Genomic DNA, 24,546 nt, shown 5'->3' with positions numbered 1-24,546 from the left:
AGGGAGGGAGCAGATGGAGTCTCACTCTGTTGCCCAGGCTGGATGCAGTGGTGCAATCCCGGCTCACTGCAACCTCCACCTCCTGGGTTCAAGTGATTCTCCTGCCTCAGCCTCCCAAGTATCTGGGATTACAGGTGCATACCACCATGCCCGGCTAATTTTTCTGTATTTTTGGTAGAGACGGGGTTTCACCATGTTGGCCAGGCTGGTCTCAAACTCCTGACTGCAGGTAATCCACCTGCCTTGGACTCCCGAAGTGCTGGGATTACAGGCGTGAGCCACCACACCCAGCCAACCCTCCTGTATTATTTCTCATAGCATGTACCTGGCAATATTAGCAATGCATTGACTTGTTTACTCTCTCCTCCCCTACATACTAGAATGTCAACCACATGAGGGCAGGATTTTGTATTTTGTTGCCTGAGGTGTGCTCGGCCCCAAAATAGTGCTCAGCACAGAGAAGGCACTCAGTAAATATTTGGTTAATATTAGGCCGGACATGGTGGCTCATGCCTGTAATCCCAGCACTTTGGGAGGATCACCTGAGGTCAGGAGTTCGAGACCAGCCTGGCCAACATGGTGAAACCTCATCTCTACTACAAATACAAATATTAGCCGGGTGTAGTGGCACACACCTGTTATCCCAGCGACTCAGGAGGCTGAGGCAGGAGAATCGCTTGAACCCAGAAGGCGGAGGAGGTGCAGTGAGCCAAGATCACGCCACTGCACTCCAGCCTGGGTGACAGAGCAAGACCCCATTTCAAAAAAAAAAAAAAAAATTTGGTTACTATGAAGACTGAAGGCTGGGCACGGTGGCTCACGCCTATAATCCCAGCACTTTGGGAGGCAGAGGCGGGAGGATCACTTGACCCCAGGAGTTCAAGACCAACCTGGGCAACATGGTGAAATCCCATCTCTACTAAAAATACAAAAAATTAACCAGGCGTGGTGGCACGTGCCTGTAGTCCCAGCTACTTGGAGGGCTGACGTGGGAGGATTGCTTGAGCCCCATAGATCAAGGCTGCAGTGAGTCATGATCGTGCCACTGCACTCTGGCCTGGGTGACAGAGTGAGGTCCTGTCTCAAAAAAAGAAGACAACTAAACTGGGCACTGTGTGAACTCAAGGAAGTTCTTTTCCCTCTGGGGTTAGTTTTCTAACTAGTAAAATGAGTGGGTCAGGGCTGGGCATGGTGGCTCACACCTGCAATCCCAGCACTTAGGGAGGCCAAAGCAGGGGGATTGTTTGAGCCCAGGAGCTGGAGACCAGCCTGGGCAGCATAGCAAGATCCTGTCTCTATTTTTTAAATGGGTGGGTCAGAAAGGGTCTCTCAAGGCCACTTCAGCTCCATATTTAGTAATCTTATGATTCAGGGGCTCTCTGTCCTTTCTCCTCCACTCCCTAGATCAGGATTTCCCAAGCCCTGGGCCACAGAGGGGTACTAGTCCATCGCCTGTTAAAAACTGGGCCACATAGCAGGAGGTGGAGGGGGGGCGAGTGAGCATTACTGCCTGAGCTCTGCCTCCTGTCAGATCAGCAGCAGCTTTACATTCTCATAGGAACGCAAACCCTATTGTGAACTGCGCATGTGGGGGATCCAGGTTGCACACTCCTTATGAGAATCTAATGCCTGATGATCTGTTGCTGCCTCCCATCACCCCTAGATGTCACTAGATGGGAACATCTAGTTGCAGGAAAACAAGCTCAGGACTCCCACTGATTCTACGTTATAGTGAATTTTATAATTATTTCATTATATGTTATAATGTAATAACAATAGAAATAAAGCACACAATAAATGTAATTCGCTTGAATCATCCTGAAAACATTCCTCCTTTTCCCACCAGTTTGTGGAAAAAATTGTCTTCCAGAAAACCGGTCCTTGGTGCCAAAAAGATTAGGGACTGGGCCTGGTGCAGTGGCTCATGTCTGTAATCCCAACACTTTGGGAGGCCGAGGCAGGCGGATCATGAGGTCAAGAGATCGAAACCATCCTGGCCAACATGGTGAAACCCCATCTCTACTAAAAATACAAAAATTAGCTGGTCGTGGTGGCTCGCGCCTGTAGTCCCAGCTACTCGGGAGGCTGAGGCAGGAGAATCGTTTGAACCCGGGAGGCTGAGGTTTCAGTGAGCTGAGATCACACCACTGCCCTCCAGCCTAGCTACAGAGCAAGACTCTATCTAAAGAAAGAAAAAAAAAAAAAAAAGATAGGGGACCACTGCTGTAGATAATCCTCAAACTGGGTCAGCATCCCTTATATAACCAGTATAGGCAGGCACCCTTTCTAACATGATCCCCAAACACTGGACAATCTGAAAACTGGCTGTTCCATCTTGCCAAAATTCTCAAACTTGGTTTCCATCCCAGAGTGATCTCCAAACTGGATTGGCTGTCCCCAGATAACCACTGCACTTGGTTCCTCATGCCACAGACACAGTTACTCTCTCCAGAGAATCCATAGTTGTCATTCCCAGAAATGAAGATATTGTGCTCATTTAGGCATCCACACCATGTAATCCACAATCACTGACTGACTCCAATAACCCCTCAGCCTGTTACCTACCTCCATAATCCTAATCCTTTGTTATCCATACCAAGATCTTCTTTGAACCCCATTTAACCATCGCCAGTCAACCTCATAGTCTTATTTCCTTTCAGATAATCCACGAACCCAGCAAGCCACTCCAATAAATATCCTCGTGCATTACTTACTCGGGATAGCCCACAAACTGTCACCTCCGATAAGACACCAACCTACCCCACTGATGATACTCCTCAAATTCTGTTACATACACACTTCCACACACACTGGATGATCCACAAACTCAGTTATCCATTCCGGATACTCTCTCACCTCCCACCCACCTCAGAACCCAGTGGTCCCAGGAAACACCCTCCTCCCCACCCCCGCATGTCCCTGTCCCTGCAATCCCCCCGCGGCCTCGGACTCTCCCTCTCCGAAATGTACACCCCGAGTGGGCACCTGGTTACGCAGCACCACGAGCGCCTGGCGTAGATCCCGCAGGAAGAGCTGGTAGATGTGCGCCTGGACCAGCGCCTCCCTGCGCGCCTCCCACAAGCCGAGCAGTTTATGCCAGCCAAGTTCGAGGTGTGGCAGCCACTCGTCTAGTGCCAGGCCCGGGCCCAGCTCTGCGCCGTCGGCGGCCAGCAGCGCCTCGCTGGCCGCCACGATGCGAGCATAGTCTTCCTCGCGCTGGTCCACCTCCTCCTTGAGCGCAGCGTGGCGCGCCAGCAGCGCGTCCGCCTCTTCTAGGCTGTTGGGCAGGGGCCCCTCGCTGCCGCCCGCCGCCTCCTGGGCGCGCACGAGCCAGTCCAGGAAAGCGTCGAGGTCATGTAGGAAGCGCTGCAGGCGCCCTGCTGCCGCCAGCGCCTCGCCGCAGGCCTGAGCCGCGCTAGCTAGCGCGCCCCACTCGGCGCCCAGCTCCTCCGCGCCCTGGTGCAGCCGCGCCGCCTGCGCCGGGAAGCGCTCAGCCAGCAGGGCTGCCTCCTCCAGAAGGGCCGCCTGGCGCGGCTCCAACGCCTGCAGAGCGGCCTCTAGGCCGCTAAGACGCCACTGCAGGGCGCCGCCGGCCCGGGGCGCGCTCTCCACAGCTCTCCGCTTCTCACGCACCTGGGCGCGCACCTCGGCCACCTCCAGCACGTGGTTCTCCACCAGCAGCACCGCGCTCATTTCCTCTTTGCGCTGTTCCACTAGCTCCACGATGCGGTTCCACCTGCCCAGGGGAAAGAGAGTGACTTGAGGAGGACAGGGACTCCTCTTGGGCGCGGAGGGCCCGCCGACCCAGGGTAGAATCCAGGCCCAAGCCACCCAGCCACTGTGTGACCTCAGAAAGTTTCTCCAGTTTCTGCCGGTGTAAAATGGAACCCTACGCAGCACTTTTGCTTAGGGCAGCCGTTCTCAACATGTAATCTGATAGAGGACAAAACTATCTTCATAAAAATGTGTTAAGACGCCATTTGCTTTTTCACTCTCATTCTTTCCCGAGTGTTCAGTGGAGTTTTCCAGAGGCGGCAGGAGAGACTGAGTGCAGAAGCCGACTCTGATTTAAGAGAAGCCCAGCTGCCATCTCTTAAACCAGACTTTAAAGAGATTTGCAAAGGTACGAAACAATGCCACTCTTAGTACATTTTGTGTTATGAAAAGTTATTTTTAATAAAAAAGTTAGTTATATTAACACGTTAGATATTTAGATTTAAAAAAAAATTTTTAAGACATGAGATCTCACTATGTTGCCCAGGCTAGAACGCAGTGGCTATTCATGGACTCGTTTATGGCACACTGAAGCCTCCAATTCCCAGGCTTAAGCGGTCCTCCCACCTCAGCCTCACAGGTAGCTGTGACTACAGGCACGCACCACTCCCAGTTTATTGTTATTTTTAAATAATGTTTTCAAATTTCTCAGCCGGGTTTAGTGGTTCACACCTGTAATCCCAGCACTTTGGAAGGCGGAAGCAGGTGGATCGCTTGAGCTCAGGAGTTGGAGAGCAGCCTGGGCAACATGGTGAGACTCCTAAAATACAAAAATTAGCTGGGCGTGGGGGTGCACACCTATGGTCCCAGCTACTTGGGAGGCTGAGATGGGAGGATTGCTGGAGCCTGCGAAGTCGAGGCTGCAGTGAGCCATGATTGTGCCACTGCACTCCAGCCTGGGTGACAGAGTAATGAGACCCTGTCTCAAATAAATAAAAATAAAAACATTTTAAATTTTCTCAGTATTAAGTTCTAATATAGTAAATAGCAATAGATATGACCCACTAAAACAAGCTCTTGGGGTCCTCAATAGTTTGGGTTTTTTTAATTTTGTTTTCTTTTTTAGACAGAGTCTTGCTCTGTTGCCCAGGCTGGAGTGCAGTGGCACGATCTCAGCTCACTGCAATCTCCGCCTCCCAGGTTCATGGGATTCTCCTGCCTCAGCCTCCCAAGTAGCTGGGATTACAGGCGTGCACCACCATGCCCGGCTAGTTTTTATATTTTTAATAGAGATGGGGTTTCATCACATTGGCCAGGCTGGTCTCAAACTCCTGACCTCAAGTGATCTGCTTGCCTCGGCCTCCCAAAATGCTAGGATTACAGGCGTGAGCCACCATGCCCTGCCTGTTTCTTGCATAAAGCCATTATGATTCTCTAAATATCTTTTTTATTTATTAGTGTATTTAACTGTCTTTCTGCCCCCTCTAGAATGGACACACCACGAGGACAGAGATTAGGACTCTGAAATCAGGCAGACCCGAGTTCAAGTTCTGCTCTGGCCAGATTTGCCATGTGACCTTGGGCAAATCATTTCCTTCTCTGATCTTCAGTTTCCTTATCTGGAAAATGGGGATAATAAAGTCCACTTCATTGAGTGTGTAACGAGATCATGTGGCTAAAGCACTTGGCATATAGATCTCTCTACATGCTGTAAATCGTTATGATTGTAGTTATCTTTTTAGGCCTGGATGCTTTGCGATGGTCTCGGCTACAGAGGTTTTAAAATCCCTGGATATTGGAATCTTACAGCAGAGTCAAGAGCATAGTCTTTGGGTGGGGCGCAGTGGCTCATGCCTGTAATTCCAGGACTTGTGGAGGCCAAGGCAGAAGATCACTTGAGCCCAGGAGTTCAAGACCAGTCTGGGCAACAGAGTGAGATCCCATCTGTACAAAAAATACAAAAATTAGCCGGGTGCAGTGGTGTGCATCCATAGTCCCACTACTCAAGAGGCTGAGGCAGGAGGATTTCTTGAGCTCGGGTCGGGGGCAGTGAAGGCTGTAGTGAGCCATGATCGTACCACTGCACTCCAGTCTGGGCGAAAGAGCAAGACCCTGTCTCAAGAAAGAAAAAAAAAAAAAGAGCACAGTCTTTGAAGTCAAACATATCCATCTTCAAAGCCCGGTTTGATCCCCTAACTTGCTGTGTAACCTTGGGCCTCCATCTTCGCCTCTCTGAGATCCAGTTTTCTCCTCTCTAATGTGGGGTAGTTTCCACCTCATAGTGTTACCAGGAAGACTGGATATATTAGATAAACAGCTACAGCTCAGGATTCAGCCAGAACTGTATTTGCCTCCTACTTATAGACTGAGTAATCTTGGATAAGGAGTTCACCTTTTTGGACTTGTATCTTCATCTATGAACCCCACCTGCACTGGGAGAATTGCTGGTAGTATTCCAGAGGTACTGATATTAATTTGTTACTTATCTTAAAGAGTTCTGGGCTGGGAGCAGTAGCTTACACTGTAATCCCAGCTCTTTGGAAGGCCGAGGTGGGAGGAGGCCAGGAGGTTTGGGTTTTTTTTGTTTGTTTGTTTGTTTGTTGTTGTTGTTTTTTTTGGTATAGATTCTTGCTCTGTCACCTAGGCTGGAGTGCAGTGGTGTGATCTTGGCTCACTGTAGCCTCTGCCTCCCGGGTTCAAGCAATTCTTCTGCCTCAGCTTCCTGAGTAGCTAGGACTACAGGCGCATGCCACTATGCCCGGATAATTTTTGTATTTTTAGTAGAGATGGGGTTTCACCATATTGGTCAGGCTGGTCTCGAACTCCTAACCTCAGGTGATCCACCTGCCTTGGCCTCCCAAAGTGCTGGGATTACAGGTGTGAGCTACCACACCCAGCCGAGCCCAGGAGTTGTAAGACCAGCATGGCCAACACAGTGAGACCCCGTCTCTACAAAAAAATTTTTTTTAATTAGCTGGGCATGGTGATATGCACCTGTAGTCCCAGTTCCTCAGGAGGCAGAGGTGGGAGGATCGCTTGAGCCTAGGTGTTGGAGGCTGCAATAAGCCATGATCACACCACTGTATTCCAACCTGGGCAACAGAGCAAGATCCTGTCTCAAAAGAGAGAGAGAGAGAGTTCTGAATTCTAGGATCTTTACTATGGAAATTGGGATATTGGGAATTTTTTTTGTTTTTGAGACAAGGTCTGGCTCTATTGCCCAGGCTGGAGTGCAGTGGCACAATCTCTGCTCATTGCAATCTCTACCTCCTGGGCTCAAGGCATCCTCCCAACTCAGCCTCCCATGTAGCTGGGACTACAAATGTGCGCCACCATGCTTGGCTAAATTTTGTATATATATACATATATATGCGTGTGTGTGTATATATATATATTTTTGTGTGTGTGTGTAGAGAGAGAGACGGGGTTTCACCATGTTGCCCAGGCTGGTCTTGAATTCATGAGCTCAAGTGATCCACCCATCTCAGCCTCCTGAAGTGCTGGGATTACAGTATGAGCCACTGTGCCCAGAAGAATGTTGGGATACTTTAGAAAGGTATATAAAGTGCTTGGGAATACTCCTGGCAGATTGTAGATATCCAGTAAATTCTTTCTGGACAAATAAATGAACAGCCAACTGAAATGTCTGTTTTAATTTTACCACATCATCACCAGTATTAGGGATTATGATTTTTGGTCAACATTTTGTTGATTTATCAGGTGGCCATTATGATTCCAGGGGTTTGAGATTGCACATCTTGCTGTCCATGGCTGTGTGAGTGTGGAAGGGAAGGATGGGAGGGACTCCCAGCCCCAGGCCCTCCTACCTGCTGTTGAGGTGGTCCTGGCAGGAACGCACCTCATCTGAACTGGGGTGGCCTCCTTCCACCAGCTCCTGGACCGTGTGGTTCACGTCCAGAACGCGGCCCATCAGGCTGTTCATCTCTTGGTCCAGGCTCTCGAATCTGCAGAAGGAGGATGGAGATGCTCAGACACCCGAACCCTGCGGACCTTGGTTTTATGAAATACCTTCTACTGGTTCTACTCCTAATTCTCAATCCACCCTCCTTTTCAGCCTCCTTTGTGGGCTCCTTCTCTTCTACTTGCTGTTTATTTAATTTAATTTAATTTAACTTATTTAATTTAATTTAATTAATTTATGTATGTATGTATTGAGACAGAGTCTCGCTCTGTCACCCAGGCTGGAGTGCAGTGGCGCGATTGTGGCTCACTGCAACCTCTGCCTCCTGGATTCAAGCGATTCTCATGTCTCAGCCTCCCAAGTAGCTGGGATTACAAGCATGTGCCACCACGCCCAGCTAACTTTTCTATTTTTAGTAGAAACGGGATTTCACCATGTTAGCCAGGCTGGTCTCCAACTCCTGATCTTATATGATCCACCTGCCTCGGCCTCCCAAAGTGCTGGGATTACAGGCGTGAGCCACCACGCCTAGCCTCTACCTGATGTTTAAATGTGAGATTCCTCAGCAGCAACTCCACCCTGAGCCCTCTGGGTTTTCCTTCACACCCTTCTTCGACGATTCCACCCAGCCCCACAGCCTTGGTCTTTGCCCCTGAACTCATGACAGTCACACCTCAGTCTCCAGCCTCAACCTCTTACATTTTGAACCTGTCTTCGACCTCAAAGCCTACTGTATACCTTCTTGGGGCTATTCATACCCACCTGACTCAAATTTGTTCTTCCTCTGGGCCCCCATGTTGGGGACAGCACTGTCATCTGCCAGGCCAGAGCCCTGGGCTTTGTTTTGGAAAATCGCTCCAGCCCATTGGTCTCCACGGCCTGTTTACTTACCTCCCGCCCTGGTCTAATCTTGTTCCGCTCCATCTGGGTCCCCAGCCCAGTTGCCTCTCTGGGTTCCCAGCCACAACTCTTACCCGCTCCAACCCGCCCTCCACATGGCAGCCACTGAGGTCTATTTTAAGCTAAACATGATCCTCCCATCTTTAAATCAATGTTTCAAAGAACTGGGCAACTGCAGGCACAGTAGGGGCAAGGAGCAGCCCTGTGTTTCCAGCAGTGCCCAGCACAAGACCTAGAAAGGCATAGGCACTCAGTAAACACCTGCTGAATGAATGTATGGATGAATAAGATGCTCAGAGAGAGTGGTGCAGAGGGGGAATAGGCATTGTTCACCCACTAATTGAACAACTCATTGCTAAGTCAGCCAACAGACAAGTCAGTATACAATATGTCATGGGATGGTAAGTGCTACAAAGAAATGTAAAACAGGATGAAGCAATGGAAAATCACAAGAGTCAGAGCTATTTTAGTAGCTAGGGAGGTGACATTTGTGCAGAAGCAATGGGAGGCCTCCCAGCAGAGGGGCCAGGCTGAGGTGTCCCTGTAGAAGCATAGGTCGTTGATTTCATGCTTGGCGAATGTAAGCCTGGGTAACAAGAGCAAACGCTGGGGGAATGCTTCCTCTACCCCCAGGCATTTGCTTCATATTCTGCATGTATGAACTCATTTACCGTTCATCACAAGCCTGGGTAGGGATTAATATCACCCCCATTATACAGGTGGGCAAGCTGAGGTTCACGAAGGTTAGGCAGGTTGCAGAACTGTCACAAAGCTGGCTATGGGTGAAGCAGGGATTGGAACTCCTAGTTCCAGCTGAGCAAACAAACTGTTGAACCAATGAAGGTGAGACTGGGTGCATGAGGAAGGGGACCCCGGAGTCCCACATGTGCGCGCTCACCGGTGCTGCACCACCTCGACGTCGTCGAGTGAATCCGGCACACGCATGGAGAGCAGCCATTGCTCCTTCTCGCCGATCCACAGCTCACACGCGTGCACCTCGCCAAACATGCGGTAGACGGCGAGCGCGTCCCGCAGCCACTGGCGCCGCAGCGCCGCCACTTCGGTCACCTCAGCGAACAACTGCTCTGCTTCCACCACGCGCACCTGCAGCGCCACCACCAGTGGCCCTGCGCCACTGGCACCCCCGAGTGTCGCCAGCTGGCGCCGCAGGCCGCTCACGGGCCCGCGATGTGCCTCCACCTCCCCGGTGAGCGCGCGGTGCTGGCGCGCCAGGCGGCGGCTGGAAGCTTCGTCGTGGCCGAAGTCACCGGCGGCTGCCAGGCGGTAAGCGTCGCGAAGCCAGTCCAGCAGCCCGTCGAGGTCAGCGCCGAACTGGTGCAGCGCCCGCGCCTCCTGCAGCCGCCGCTCTCGCCGCGCCGCCGCCTCTTCCAGCCGCTGCCAGCGGCGCCGGGCGCTCGCCGCGCGCTCTGCCAGGCCCACCAGGTGCACGGTCTCTGCTCCCGGGCCGACGGCACCGCCGGCCGCAACCAGCTCCTCGCCACACCGCAGGGCCTGCTGCAGCAACGCCCGCCGCCCGCCGAGCTCGCCCTGCAGGATCTTGTGCTGGGCCAGGAGGCGCGCTGTGCTGGACAGGTCATGCGCGCCGCCCGCTGTTCCCGCTGCGCCCGCTGCGCCCGCCGCACCGCCGCCGCCCGCAGCCTCCAGGAGACGCTCCTTGTCGCGCGCCCAGCTCTCGGCCTCCTCCAGCTCCTGCAGCAGCGCCCACAGGCTCCGCGAGGCCTCCAGCTCCGCGCGTCGCCGCGCTGCCTCCTCCTGCAGCTCCGCCAGGCAGCCGTGCACGTGGTTCACGCGGTTGCAGATGACCTGCGGGTCGCAGGGCTGGTAGCCTGAGCCAGGAGAAGGGGAGCATCCAGGATTGGTCACAAGCCAAGGGGCGCCCAAGAGAGGATGGTGCGGGCTACCTACCCTGTCCTTGGTGTGACTTCATCAGATACCGGGTCACGTGGCTCCTCCTCCAGGCAGCCTTCCCTGACACCCCAAGGCTGGAGCAGGCTCCTCCTCAACCCTCTCAGGCTTCTCTGCTTCCCCATCCTAGCCCTGACTACTCTGTGTTGTCATTGCCTTGTCCTGTCTCCCCCACCGGACTGAGAGCTCCTTAAGGGCAGGACCTGGGTCTGTCACACCCTATCCCAAACACTGCCCAGCAAAGGGTGGCGCCCAGAGCTGTAGCCTAGTGAATGTAGTGCTTTGTTGACTGAATGATGGGTGGATTCAGAGCATCTCAGATTCTGTATATTTGAGTGAAAATTGTGCTTATGTCAGAACTAAGTCAAATGAAACTTCTTTGTTTTTTGTTTGTTTGTTTGTGTGTTTGAGACAGAGTCTTACTCTGTTGCCCAGGCTGGAGTGCAGTAGCGCGATCTCGGTTCACTGCAACCTCCACCTCCAGGTTTAAGCGATTCTCCTGCCTCAGCCTCCCCAGTAGCTAGGATTACAGGCACCCGCCACCACGCCTGGCTCATTTTTGTATTTTTAGTAGAGACGGGGTTTCACCATGCTGGCCAGGCTGGTCTCAAACTCCTGACCTCAAGTGATCCACCCGCCTTGGCCTCCTAAACTGCTGGGATTACAGGCATGAGCCACTGCCACTGGCCAACTTCTCTTTTCTTAAGCCATGTTTCTAGGTTCCCTCTGTCATCGTCTGTTGCATTATCTATCAATCCCAGTGGTTATCTATCAATCCCAGTGGTTATCTGCACTCCTTTTTCTTTTTAAAATACAGACAGGATCTCACTATGTTGGCCAGGCTGGTCTTGAACGGCTGGCCTCAAGCAATCCTTCCACTTGGCCTCCCGAAGTGTTGGGATTATAGGCATGAGCCACCATGCTTAACCCCGAACTCCCTCTTTTTCCTTAAATAGTTCAGCTTCCTCCTGGATGGCTAGTTGGTGACTAGAAAACAGTGAAGTTAATTTAATGGGTCACAGCCAGCATTTGTTTGGTGGAATAGAATAGAAGGAATGGAAAATATCACAATGCAAAACAAGGTCAGGGGAAGTATTTTTCTTGTTGTTGCTGTTGTGGTTTGGTATTGTTTGTTTGTTTTATTGAGACAGAGTCTCTCACTGTCACCTGGGCTGGAGTGCAATGGCTTGATCTCAGCTCACTGCAACCTCCACCTCCCAGCTTGATGTGATTCTCCTGCCTCAGCCTCCAGAGTAGTTGGGATTACAGGCGCGTGCCACCATGTCCAGCTAATTTTTTTGTATTTTTAGTAGAGATGGGGTTTCGCTATGTTGGCCAGACTGGTCTTGAACTCCTGACCTAACGATCTGCCCCCCTCAGCCTCCTAAAATGTTGGGATTACAGGCGTGAGCCACCGCGCCCAGCCTGGAAGTATTGTTTTATAAAACCTCTGTGTTAGCCTGTGTGCCCACGTATGCATGTGAACTCTGAGTCATGAGGTAAGTGTATTTATTTATTTATCTATTTTAGAGATAGGGTCTCACTCTATCACCCAGGCTGGAGTGCAGTGGCATGATCATGGCTCACTGCAGCCTCCAACTCCTGGGCTCAAGTAATCCTCCCGCCTCAGCTTCCTGAGTAGCTGGGACTACGGGCCCACAACACCATGCCTGGCTAATTTTTTTTCTAAGTTTCTTGTAGAAATAGAGTCTCGCTGGCTGGTCTCCAATATCTGGGCTCAAGAAATTCACCCACCTTGGCCTCCCAAAGTACTGGGATTACAGGCATGAGCCACTGCCTGGCTGTGTATTTCTTACTGGATCATAAAAGTGAGACACTGCCCTATGTGGAATGCGGGATTTCTGTAATTCTGGACATTCGCTGATGTTGACTCAAACCACAAGGTATCCAACTGAATAATAGTTACAATAACAACAGCTTCTTGCCAGGCGCAGTGGCTTACACCTGTAATCCTAACGCTTTGGGAGGCTGAAGCAGGCAGATCACTTGAGGTCAGGAGTTTGAGACCAGCCTGGGCAACATGGCAAAACCCCATCTCTACCAAAAATACAAAAATTAGCTGGGCATGGTGGCGTGCACCTGTAGTCTCAGCTACTCGGGAGGCTGAAGTGGGAAGATCACTTGAGCCAGGGATGTTGACGCTGCAGTGAGCCGAGATAGTGCCACCGTACTCCAGCCTGGGCAACAGAGTGAGACTCTGTCTTAGAAAACAAAACAACAACAACAAAAAAAAAACAGCTTCCATGTACCCAGCCCTTACTCTGACACAATGTCATTTGATTCTCACAACCATCCTATGAGGCCAGTATCCTTATCAGCCCCATTTTCCAGATGAAGAGACTGAGCCTCAGAGAGGGGAAGGATTGCCCTAGGATCAGCTAAGAAGCGGTCCATCAGGAGCTCACACTCTGGACCACCCATCAGGAAGCGCTGCCTCCCATCCCCATGACAACGCACTCCCCACACTGGCCCCTCTGCTGTATTCTCGGAGCTGCTGATTGTCACAGGAGCCGAGAACTCACAAGGCGAGGGCAAAGGGAGCTTCCTGAGACAAACCTAGCTAAGGTGAAGGAGAGGGTCCCAACAACCTCCCCTGGAGGTGAGATGGGGATGGGAGGGAGCTGAGCCAGGGTCAGGATGTCCACACCAGGGCGTGGAGGGAAACTTCAGCATTTGCATTTAGGATGTGACCCAGGTCGGCTAGGGTGAGAAACTTCCCCATCAACCTGCAAGCCAGACAGGTTCTTCCTTTTCGAATAATGCTCCAAGATTCCAAAGGGCTGTGGGCTCCAGATAAAGGAGGAAAACATCTTAATGGAGAGATACGGACCAGCCTCAAGACCCTCTTATCAGCTCCATGGCCTGGGCCTCAGTTTCCTCATCAGTGAGAAAGAAATAAAGCAGCCCCAACTGCTGTCAGCACTCAGGGCTAGCCATCGTGTTCTGAGGAGTATAAATAATCTCACAGGCCAAGCGCAGTGCCTCACACCTGTAATCCCAGCACTTTGGGAGGCCAAAGCGGGCAGATCACCTGAGGTCAAGAGTTCGAGACCAGCCTGACCAACATGGAGAAACCCAGTCTCTACTAAAAATACAAAATTAGCCGGACATGGTGGCGCATGCCTGTAATCCCAGCTACTCGGGAGGCTGAGGCAGAAGAATCGCTTGAACCCAGGAGGCAGAGGTTGCAGTGAGCCGAGATCGCACCATTGCAATCCGGCCTGGACAACAAGAGCAAAACTCCATCTCAAAAATAAATAAATAAGTAAAAATAATAATCTCACAGAAATGGCCAGGGACAATGGCTCACGTCTGTAATCCCAATGCTCTGGGAGGTGGAAGCGGGAGGATTGCTTGAGCCCAGGAGTTCAAGACCAGCCTGGGTAACATAGAGAGATCAAGTGTCTAAAAAAAAAAAAAAAAGCAATAAACAACAACAATAATAAAAAAAAAAAATCTCACAGAATGCTCATATCAGATGGGGCCACTCTGACCGCGATGGAGTAGGACAAAACCAAGCTCGCTCCATAATCTTGCCTGAGCACAGACAAAATCAAGGTCACTGTGCAAACCACAAATGACCACACATCCCCTCGCCGGCTCAGATGAATGACAGCTGCCAATGACTGCAACAGCCTCCTTCTCTTCCTCCCACCACCTAGATCAAAATGATTAAGACCCCCAATCACCTAGTCACCCCCATATTCTGACAGCATCCAATCCACAGCAAAACTCACTACACTGAATCATCTTCCAAATCACCTAACACAAGCCCAAATCCTACAATAAGCCACCAGTCATATATATATATATATATATATTTCTTTGAGATGAGGTCTCGCTCTGTTGCCCAGGCTGGTGTGCAGTGGCATGATCTAGGCTCACTGCAACCTCCGCCTCCCAGATTCAAGCGATTCTCCTGCCTCAGCCTTCTGGGTTGCTGGGATTACAGGCTCATGCCACCACACCAAATTAATTTTTTGTATTTTTAGTAGGGATGGGGTTTCACCATGTTGGCCAGGCTGGTCTCGAACTCCTGACCTCATGTGATCCACCTACCTCGGCCTCCCATAGTGCTGGGATTACAGGCGTGAGCCACCGCACCTGGCCCCCCATCACACTTTCTTGCTGAGAAGCCCCACAGCTCCGCATGGTGGGTGTAAAGAGCCACCAAACCCAACTTGGTTTGACCACAGAGGGACTCCTGGTGGTCTCTGGCTGGAGGGCATTGACATAAGTAAGACAGGAACCTTATTAGAGCCAGTCTTGGTTTTGCCTACCAGCATCCATGTCCCATCCATATCTGGTAAGGCCATCCCTCTCTCCTCTTTTTCAGTCTAAGCCTTTGTAATGGGCTGACCCCACTCCTGGCCCTGGGGTAGGCAGGTCACATGCATGTGGCCGATTAGATCACTGCATGCCCTGGGGCCACAATGATTGGCTGAGTAATGATGGAACCCACTGTGAGCCAATGCAAGCTCTCCTAGGACTTTTTGTCAGAACTCTTGGGAGAAAGGGGCCTGGGTCCCACTGGCTCTGCTAACCTGTTAGGCTGTATACCTGGGGCTGAATGATCCCAGATTTATACCACAAGGGACAGGACTGCTCAACAGTGACACTAACACAAAGACTAGTGATGGAGAGAGACAAGAGAGATGGAGTCTTTTGTTTTTGTTTTGAGAAGGAGTCTCGCTCTGTCACCTAGGCTGGAGTGTGCAGTGGTGCGATCTCGGCTCATGGCAACCTCTGCCTCCTGGGTTCAAGCAATCCTCCCACCTCAGCCTCCTGAGTAACTAGGATTACAGGTGTGCACCACTATGCCCGGCTAATTTTTTTGTATTTTTAGAAGAGACGGAGTTTCACCACGTTGGCCAAAGCCTGACCTCAAGTGATCCGCCTGCCTCGGCCTTCCAAAGTGTTAGGATTACAAGCATGAGCCACCGTGCCTGGCCTGAGTCTTTTTCTTTTTTGATATAGAGATGGGGTCTCGCTATGTTGCCCAAAACTCCTGGCCTCAAGCAATCCTCACATCTTTGCCTCCCAAAGCTCTGGAATTACAGGCATGAGACACCATGCCTGGTCTCAGATGGAGTCCTAAAAGCACCCTTGAGCCATACCTGGATCCAGCCATGCCTGAGATAAAATCCACCCTTCCCCAGACTCTTTTTTTTTTTTTTTTTTTTTTTTGCTGACAGGGTCTCAGTCCAGTTGCCCAGGCTGGAGTTTAGTGGCACAATCTTGGCTTACTGCAGCCTCGACTTCCCAGGCTCAGGTGATTCTCCCACCTCAGCCTCTGCAGTGGCTGGGACTACAGGCGTGCACCACCATGCCTACCTAATTTTTTGTATTTTTGGTAGAGACGGGGTTTCGCCATGTTGACTAGGCTTCCCTGAACATTTTGGTTACATTAGCCAATCCACTCCTTTTCACCTTAAGCCATTTGAACTGAGTTTCTATCACTTGTGTTAAATAGGCCCTGATTAACATTACTTAGCACAAGTTTTCTTTTTGGTTTTTTAAGAGACAAGATCTCACTGTGTCACCCAGGCTGGAGTGTAGTGGCATGACCATGGCTCACTGAAGCCTCCAGTTCCTGGCCTCAAGTGAGCCTCCTGCCTCAGCCTCCAAGTAGCTGGCACTACAGGCTTGTATCACCGTGCCTGGCTAATTTATTTATTTATTTATTTTGGTACAGATGATGTCTTTCTATGTTGGCCAGGCTGGTCTTGAATTCCTGGGCTCAAGTGATCCTCCTGGCTCGGCCTCCAAAAGGGCTGGAATTATAGGCATGAGCCACCGTGCCCAGCCCACACAAGTCTTTTTAAATGGTATTCGTTGATATCAATCTGTGAAGGGCTTGGCACATAACAAGTGCTCAATAAATGTGGGTTATTACTGCAGAATCTAAAGCAGGAAGAGGTCGAGTGGCCCATCCTGCCACTCAGGGCACTGATTCTCCCCATGACTTCCCCAGTGGAATGTAATCTTAGGCTCTGTTTAAATGCCTCCAAGGACAAGGAGCTCACTCTTTCCTTCTCTCAGGAGTCACTCTTGCCTCTATTAGCGCCATTCCTGAGAGTCTCCACCCATAGCCCCAGCCCCAGCCCCAAGACTTACCCTGCAGCTGGGAGAAGCGCAGGGCAGCAGCATTGAGAGCCTCCACCCGCTCGCTCTGGGCCGCAATGTCTCCCTCCAGCAGTCCATGCTTCTGCAACAGGTCGTCTGCCTCCATCAGGTGCTGCCCACACTCCCGGGACAGCAGCTGAGCCTACAAGCGGGGACAGCACTGAGTACACCTCTGGCACTGCCCTGGGCCACTCACCTCTCCCCCATCGCCTGTGCCAGCCCCTGCTGCTCTGCACCATCACTCCTGACTCTGACCCTCTTGGAGAGATATGGACCAGCCTCAAGACTCTCTTACCAGCTCTGTGGCCTGGACCTCGGTTTCCTCATCAGAAAGAAAAAAGCTGAGCCCCCAGCTGCTGTCAGCTCTCACAGCTAGCCATGGTGTTCTGTCTCCGTCTCCCTCTCTCTCTACCAGTCTCTCTCTGAATGTTTCCATCTCTCATGGACTCCACATTTCTGGGCTTTGTCTCTGTCACAGTGGCTCAGTCTCTCTGCCTCCATGTCTTTCTTATCTATACATCTTTGTCTCCATCTTTCTCTGCCTCTCTTTCTACATTTCTACCCTTTTCTCTTTCTCTCTGTCTCCTGTTCACCTTCCTGTCTGTGTCTCCTGTTCACCTTCCTGTCTCTGTCTCCTGTTCACCTTCCTTCCTTCCTTCCTCCCTTTCATTCTTTTTTCTTCCTCTTCTTCTTCTTTTGAGACAGAGTCTGGCTCTGTCACCCAGGCTGGAGTGCAGTGGCGCGATCTCAGCTCACTGCAAGCTCCGCCTCCCAAGTTCAAGCGATTCTCCTGCCTCCCAAGTAGATGCACCTCGCCCGGCTAATTTTTGTATTTTTTAGTAGAGATGGGGTTTCGCCATGTTGGCCAGGCTGGTCTTGAACTCCTGAGCTCAGATGATCTGCCCACCTCGGCCTCCCAAAGTGCTGGGATTACAGGTGTGAGCCACCGCGCCCGGCTTCTTTTTTTTTTTTTTTTTTGAGACAGGGTCTCACTCTGTCACCCAGGCTGAAGTGTAGTGGTGCAATCATGGCTCACGCAGCCTCAACCTCCTGGGCTCAAGTGATTCTCCCACTTCAGAGTAGCTGGGACTACAAGCGCACGCCACCACGCCTAGCTAATTTTTTTTTTTTTTTGTACAGACAGGATCTCACTATGTTGATCAGGCTGGTCTCAAACTCTGGGGCTCAAGCAATCTGCCTACCTCGGCCTCCCAAAGTGCTGGTACCGCAGGTGAGAGCCACCATGCCCAGCTGGCTTCTATCTTTCTTGTCTCATCTCTCTCTAGATCTGGTAGGTATCTCTCTCTCTCAAATTGATTCCATCTTCCTGTATCTTTCTCTGCAGCCATGTAGATTTCCATGGTCACCTTTGTGTCTGCCTTCCCCTCTCTCTGTCTCTCTGATTTCTCTTCCTGTCTCTAAAACTGTCACTATCTCTCTGTCTGCATCCCTGGTTTACTCTGTTTCTATATCTCTATGTCTTTTTTCATTTCTCTCTCTCTTTTTTTTTGAAACAGAATCACACTCTGTCACCCAGGCTGGATGGAGTGCAGTGGCACCATCTTGGCTCACTGCAGCCTCTGCCTCCTGGATTCAAGCAATTCTTGAGACTCAGCCTCCCAAATAGCTGGGACTACAGGCACATGCCACTACGCCTGGCTAATTGTTTTGTATTTTTAGTAGAGATGGGGTTTCACCATGTTGGCCAGGCTGGTCTGAAACTGCTGACCTCAAGTGATCTGCCCGCCTTGGCCTCCCAAAATGCTGGGATTACAGGTGTGAGCCACCGTGTCCAGCATGTTTCTCTATTTGTCTCTGTCTCTTTCTCATTCTGTGTTTCTTTGTCTGCCTCTCTTGTCCATCTCTGTGTCTTTCTCTCCCTCTCTCTCTTGTTCTCTCGTTTTGTCTTCCTGGCTTTCTCTCTATCTTCTATCTCTGCCCTTCCCTCTCCATCTCCAGCTCTCTGACAACTCTTTCAGCGTCTGCATCCTCCCCTCCCTCCTGGCACTCCACCCGCATCCGCGCCCCCCGCCTGGCACCTGCATCTCCTCCATCCAGTCCACCATGTACACCATCTCCTGGAAGACCTTCTGCAGGGCCAGGTTCTGCTCAAGCCGTGTCCGCCGGGCACCCACAAGCCCAGTTAGCAGGGCCCACTGGCGCAGGACGCTGTCACGCTGGGCTGCCACCCGCCGGATATCGTAGTAGCCTTCGGCTGCCAATGCCTGGGCCAGCTCCGCCACACCCTGCACCCGCTCCTCGTAGGCCGCAATGTCTGCCTCGATTGCTTCGTGTTTCTTCATGGCTGCCTCCACTGCGGGCAGCTCATACCCAAAGTTGTCCTGGGGCAGTGAGCCAGACACTCACCCATGCTGCCTCAGCAGTCCACCTGTTACCTTGACCCTGCGTGACCCTGGGGACTCCCCACTCCATTACCTTGGAGACTGGCCCTGCCCTCCCTAGTTATCCTGGAGACCAGCCTCACCCTCCCCTGTTACCCAGGTAACCTGGAGACCAGCCCCACCCTCCATTGTTACCTTGGAGACCAGCCCCACCCTCCCCAGTTACTCTAAAGACCAACCCCCCCATCCCCTGTTGCCCTGGAGACCAGCCCATCTTCCACAGTTATCCTGGAGACCAGCTCCACCCTCCCCTGTTGTCCTGGAGACCAGCCCCACCCTCCCCTGTTGTCCTGGAGACCAGCCCAATCTTCCCCAGTTACCCTGGAGACCAGACCCACCCTCCCCTGTTGCCCTAGAGACCAACCCCACCTTCCCGTTTCCCCAGAGATCAGCCCCACTCTCTCCAGTTACCCTGGAAACAAGTCCCACCCTCTTGTTACATCTCTAACCTTAAACTTGTTACCCAGGAAGGAGGCCCATGCTTCCCCTGTCCTGGAGATTAGGGACCAGGTTTACCTGACTCTGTTACTTAGGAAACCAATTCTATCCTTCCGAGTTACCCTAGACACAAGACACAACCTCCCTTGTCACTGAAAACACTCCCCCTATTCCTGAAAAGATGAATTCTGCCCTCTCTAGTTACCCTGGAGACCAGCCTCACTCTCCCATTACCCTGGAGATCAGGCCCATTCCCCTCACCCAACAATCACTTGGAAGGCCAAGTCTCCCTTCCCATCCTCATTTATCATCAGGAGACTAATCTAACTCTTCCCTGTTGCCTAGAAGATCAAGTCTCCCTCTCTGGTCCCAGGACCATCAGCCCCGCCCTCCGTCCCTTTCCCCTGGAGCCAAGCCCTACACCTTGTACCTGGGAGACCAGACGCTGGTTCTCATTCAGCCAGCTCTCCCTCATAGCCACCTTGTGGTCAAACCTCTGTGCCAGTAGTTCCAGCTTCTCCTGCCGAATCAGCTCAGCCCGTAGGGCAGCCTCCCGCTCATGCTCAGCCTTCTCCAGCTCACCCCATGCCTGCAGGAGATGGGAGGAGGCACTCGGACTCTGACAGCTCCCCACAGTTTAATGGTCTTGACTTAGTCTGAGGTCACTCATAGCATTATGGCAACTTCACGCAAATTGGAAAAAATATTGCTTCCTTATGACACTTTACTACTGAAAAACTGTCAGAATGAATATCTAATCCATCATGTCTACAATGTGAATGATTCCCTTGAGCAGTGTGCAACCTATGCAACTCCACAGTGCAACCCCGCCTCTCCCCTGCATCCCCGGCCTCACCTTGTCAATATCCCAGATGCCACAGCCCTCCCGAGGCACAAAGAGGCGACGGTTGCAGGCACGCAGTTTGCTCTGGATGCTGAAGAGCAGCACCTCTAGGTTCCCCTTCTCCTGGAACCTGAAGGGGCATGAGCTCAAGAGCCCTGCCGTCATGCCACCCCTGCCCACCCTCCCTCCAGAGCTGGGCCTCACTTGACAGGCTTCTCCAGCGTGCAATAGGCCGTGAAAGCCTGGAGTTGCTGCTGCACCCCACTTAAGGAGTTGGCAAATTTCTGATTGCTGATGAGGCCCACGGTGCGGTGGATCCAGGCCAGCAGCTCAGCCGCCAGCTCCTCGTAGCGTTCTATGATCTTCCCCACCTCCAACACCTGGTCCAAGACCTGACACAGCAGAGGAAGGGGGGTCAGCCTCATCCCACCCGTGCCTGCCACCAGCTTCCAGCTTCCCACTCACCCACTCCTTGGCTCCTTATACCTTCCCGATACGCTTCCCCTCCACAGCCAGAGCCTTCATCTTGGAGAAATAGTGGTAGAAAGAGACCACGTAGGTGATGATGGACTTCTCATCTGGAGCCTCCATGTTCACATCTGGAAGCAAGAGGGAGTGGGGAAACAAGACAGTGGGCACTTTGACAGAGTGCTTGAAGGTATTGGATGGAGGGATGGAGAAGCCACTCTCACTAGCTGTGTGACCTTGGGCAAGATAATTAACCTCTCTGTTCCTCAGGTTTTGTATCCGTCAAATAGAAATCTACCTCCTGGAATTAAATAGTGCCTGACACATATAAACCACCGCAGAGAAATAAGCTATACTTTTCTTTTTTTTTTTAAGATGGAATTTTGCTCGTTGCCCAGGCTGGAGTGCAATGGCACGATCTCAGCTCACTGCAACCTCCGCCTCCCAGGTTCAAGTGATTCTCCTGTCTCAGCCTCCCAAGTAGCTGGGGTTATGGGCATGCACCACCATGCTTGGCTAATTTTATATTTTTAGTAGAGACAGGGCTTCACCATGTTGGTCAGGCTGGTCTTGAACTGCTGACCTCAGGTGATCCGCCCACCTCGGCCTCCCAAAGTGCTGGGATTACAGATGTGAGCCACCGCACCCGGCCTATATTTGTTTCTTGAACACACCTTTCTACCTTCCACCTCAGGGCCTTTGCATGTGCTGTTCTCACTGTCTGGAGCACTGTTCCTCTTCTGTGTTCCTAATTCCCACTTATTCTTCAGAGCTCAACTTTTTACTTTTTTTTTTTCAAAAGATGGAGTCTGGCTCTCTTGTCCAGGCTGATTGTGCAGTGGTGCAATCATAGCTCACTGTAGCCTCGAGCTCCTAGGTTCAAGCAACCCTCCCACCTCAGCCTCCTGAGTAGTCAGAACTAAAGGTGTGAACCACCATGCCTGGCTCAACTCAAATTTCCTTAGACAAGCCTCCATGTTCACTCTGTCTATAGTTGATAATCCTCATGTTATTCTCCTCTTAGCATCTTATGATGTCCTTCCCAGAATGTACCACAATTTGTAATTACATATTCACTTATGTGATTACGTCATTATCTAGAGCTTGAGCTTCATGAGGACAAACACTATGCGTGTTTTCTTTCTTTCCTTTCCTTTCCTTTCTTTTCTTTTCCTTTCTTTTTTTTTTTTTTTTTTTTTTTGAGACAGAGTCTCAAGCTATTGCCCAGGCTGAAGTGCAATGGCGTGATCTTGGCCCACCACAACCTCTGCCTCCCAGGTTCAAGCAATTCTCGTGCCTCAGCCTCCCAAGTAGCTGAGATTACAGGCACACACCACCACGCCCGGCTAATTTTTTGTAATTTTTTTAATAGACTTTTTATTTTTTATAAAACATAGACAGGGTCTCTCTGTGTTGCCCAGGCTAGTCTTGAACTCTTGGGCTGAAACAATACTCCTGCTTCAGCTTCCCATAGTGCTGGGACTATAGGCGTGGGCCACTATAGGCGTGGGCCCAGCCATATGCCTATCTTCTTTATCACTGTTCTGTCTTACCCAGCACACAGTAGGTGCTAAATTAAAATTTAGTTAGCTTGCAAATTGTGCACAAGGCTTGATGTCAAGAACATAGGCTTTGGAGGCAGCATGCACTTGGATCCCAGTTCAACACTTACTCACTGCATGTCCTTAGAAAATAACCTAGCTTCTCTAAGCCTCAGTTTCCCCATTGTTATAATAAAGATTATCATGGTTCCTGCCTCCTGGGAACAATGTAAGTATTAGAAAGACTAGCCTGGCACAGAGGGGAAACTCAACAAATTCTAACATCATTTTAATTGGTTGTTGTTTTTTGCTTTTTGAGTTGGGATCTGGGGTGCAGTGTTGTAATCAGAGCTCACTGCAGCCTCAAACTCCTGGGCTCAAGTGATCCTCCTGCCTTGGCCTCCTGTGTAGCTGGGACTACAGGTGTGTACCACCATGCTCAGCAAAGATTTTTCTTTTCTTTTCTTTTTTTTTTTTTTTTGTAGAGATGGGATTTCGCTATGTTGCCCAGGCTGGTCCTGAACTTCTGGCCTCAAGCGATCCTCCTGCCTTAACCTCCCAAAGTGCTGGGATTACAGGCACGAGCTATCACCATGACTGAGTGATATCATTTTAATTTACCCACTGGATGCACAACAGTATACCTGGCCTTTATTCTTCACTGCCTTGTCCAACTGACATCCATTAGCACCTACTATGTACCAGGCACTGAGCACAGGATACAGCTATAAGAGGCAGGGTAGAGGCCTGATTCATGAATTCTGGAGCCATAAGGTCTGGTTTCCTGATCTTCAGTGTGATGCTGGGCAAGTGACAACATCCCTGAGCTGTCATTCTCATCACTTTAGAAGACAGGTTAAGCCAGGCATGTGGCTCGGGCCTGTAATCCCAGGCACTTTGGGAGGCCAAGGTGGGAGGATCGCTTGAGTCCAGTAGTTTGAGACCAGCCTGGGCAACATAGCGAGACCCCACCTCTACCAAAAAAAAAATCAAAAATTAGCTGAGCATGGTCGTGCACGCCTATACCCCAGCTACTCTGGGGGCTGAGGTGAGAGGATTGCTTGAGCACAGGAGGTTGAAGCTGTAGTGAGCCAAGATTGTGCCACTGCACTCCAGCCTGGCCAACACAGTGAGACCCCGTTTCAAACATAATAATAATAATTAAACAGGGTTTAAATATTAAATTCAGTTGGATAAAAAAATAAATAAGTAAGCCAGGTGTGATGGCTCACGCCTGTAATCCCAGCTCTTTGGGAGGACGAGGCGAGCAGATCACTTGAGGTCAGGAGTTTGAGACTAGCCTGGCCAACAATGGTGAAACCCTGTCTCTGCTAAAAATACAAAAAAAAAAAAAAAATTAGCCAGGCTTGGTGGCGTGCACCTGTAGTCCCAGTTACTTGGGAGGCTGAGGCAGGAGAATCACTTGAACCCAGGAGGCGGAGGTTGCAGTGAGCTAGGATCGCCCCCACTGCACTCCAGTCTGAGTGACAGAGCGAGGCTCTGTCTCACATAAATAAATAAATAAATAAATAAATAAATAAACATAAGAACAATAAATAAATAAAATAAAATGCCCAGGCGCGGTGGCTCACACCTATAATTCCAGCACTTTAGGAGGCTAAAGTGGGCAGATCACCTGAGGTCAGGAGTTTGAGACCAGCCTGGGCAACATGATGAAACCCCACCTCTACTAAAAATACAAAAATTAGCCACGTGTGATGGCGCACGCCTGTAGTCCCAGCTACTTGGGAGGCTGAGATGGGAGAATCACTTGAGCCTGTGAGGTGGAGGTTGCTGTGAGCCGAGATCATGGCACTGCACTCCAGCCTGGGCAACAGAGCCAGACCCCGTCTCAAAAATTAAATAAATAGGCCGGGCATGGTGGCTCATGCCTGTAATCCCAGCACTTTGGGAGGCCAAGGAGGTGGACCATAAGGTCAGGAGATCGAGACCATCCTGGCTAACACGGTGAAACCCCGTCTCTACTAAAAATACAAAAAATTAGCCGGGCGTGGTGGCGGGCGCCTGTAGTCCAAGCTACTTGGGAGGCTGAGGCAGGAGAATGGCGTGAACCCAGGAGGTGGAGCTTGCAGTGAGCCAAGATCATGCCACTGCACTCCAGCCTGGGCGACAAGGTGAGACTCCATCTCAAAAATAAAATAAAATAAATAAATAAATAAATAAAATAAAATAAAACAGGGTTGATAAATTCTCTCTAACCAGGTCAGTGTGAAGATGAAAGTG

The 24,546-nt window shown here is 50.9% G+C and overlaps 1 protein-coding gene across 4 annotated transcripts in view; it reads right to left on the bottom strand.

Moving 5' to 3' along the window:
* Window positions 1–24,546, bottom strand: part of SPTBN4 (spectrin beta, non-erythrocytic 4) — a 105,126-nt gene that overhangs the window by 52,366 nt on the left and 28,214 nt on the right. For all 4 annotated transcript variants that reach the window (XM_055369439.2, XM_055369440.2, XM_063701344.1 and 1 more), the window contains 9 exons: window positions 20,780–20,892; window positions 20,498–20,685; window positions 20,306–20,423; window positions 19,880–20,038; window positions 18,649–18,951; window positions 16,601–16,751; window positions 9,435–10,383; window positions 7,542–7,679; window positions 2,986–3,736 (listed from right to left, as the gene is read on the bottom strand). In XM_055369439.2, coding sequence (XP_055225414.1) covers window positions 2,986–3,736; window positions 7,542–7,679; window positions 9,435–10,383; window positions 16,601–16,751; window positions 18,649–18,951; window positions 19,880–20,038; window positions 20,306–20,423; window positions 20,498–20,685; window positions 20,780–20,892 — 2,870 coding nt within the window. The remainder of the gene's footprint in view (window positions 1–2,985; window positions 3,737–7,541; window positions 7,680–9,434; window positions 10,384–16,600; window positions 16,752–18,648; window positions 18,952–19,879; window positions 20,039–20,305; window positions 20,424–20,497; window positions 20,686–20,779; window positions 20,893–24,546) is intronic.

The sequence above is a fragment of the Gorilla gorilla genome, chromosome 20, assembly GCF_029281585.2.
Source record: "Gorilla gorilla gorilla isolate KB3781 chromosome 20, NHGRI_mGorGor1-v2.1_pri, whole genome shotgun sequence".
NCBI lineage: Eukaryota > Metazoa > Chordata > Mammalia > Primates > Hominidae > Gorilla > Gorilla gorilla.
This window is presented reverse-complemented; position numbering and strand designations above follow the sequence as displayed.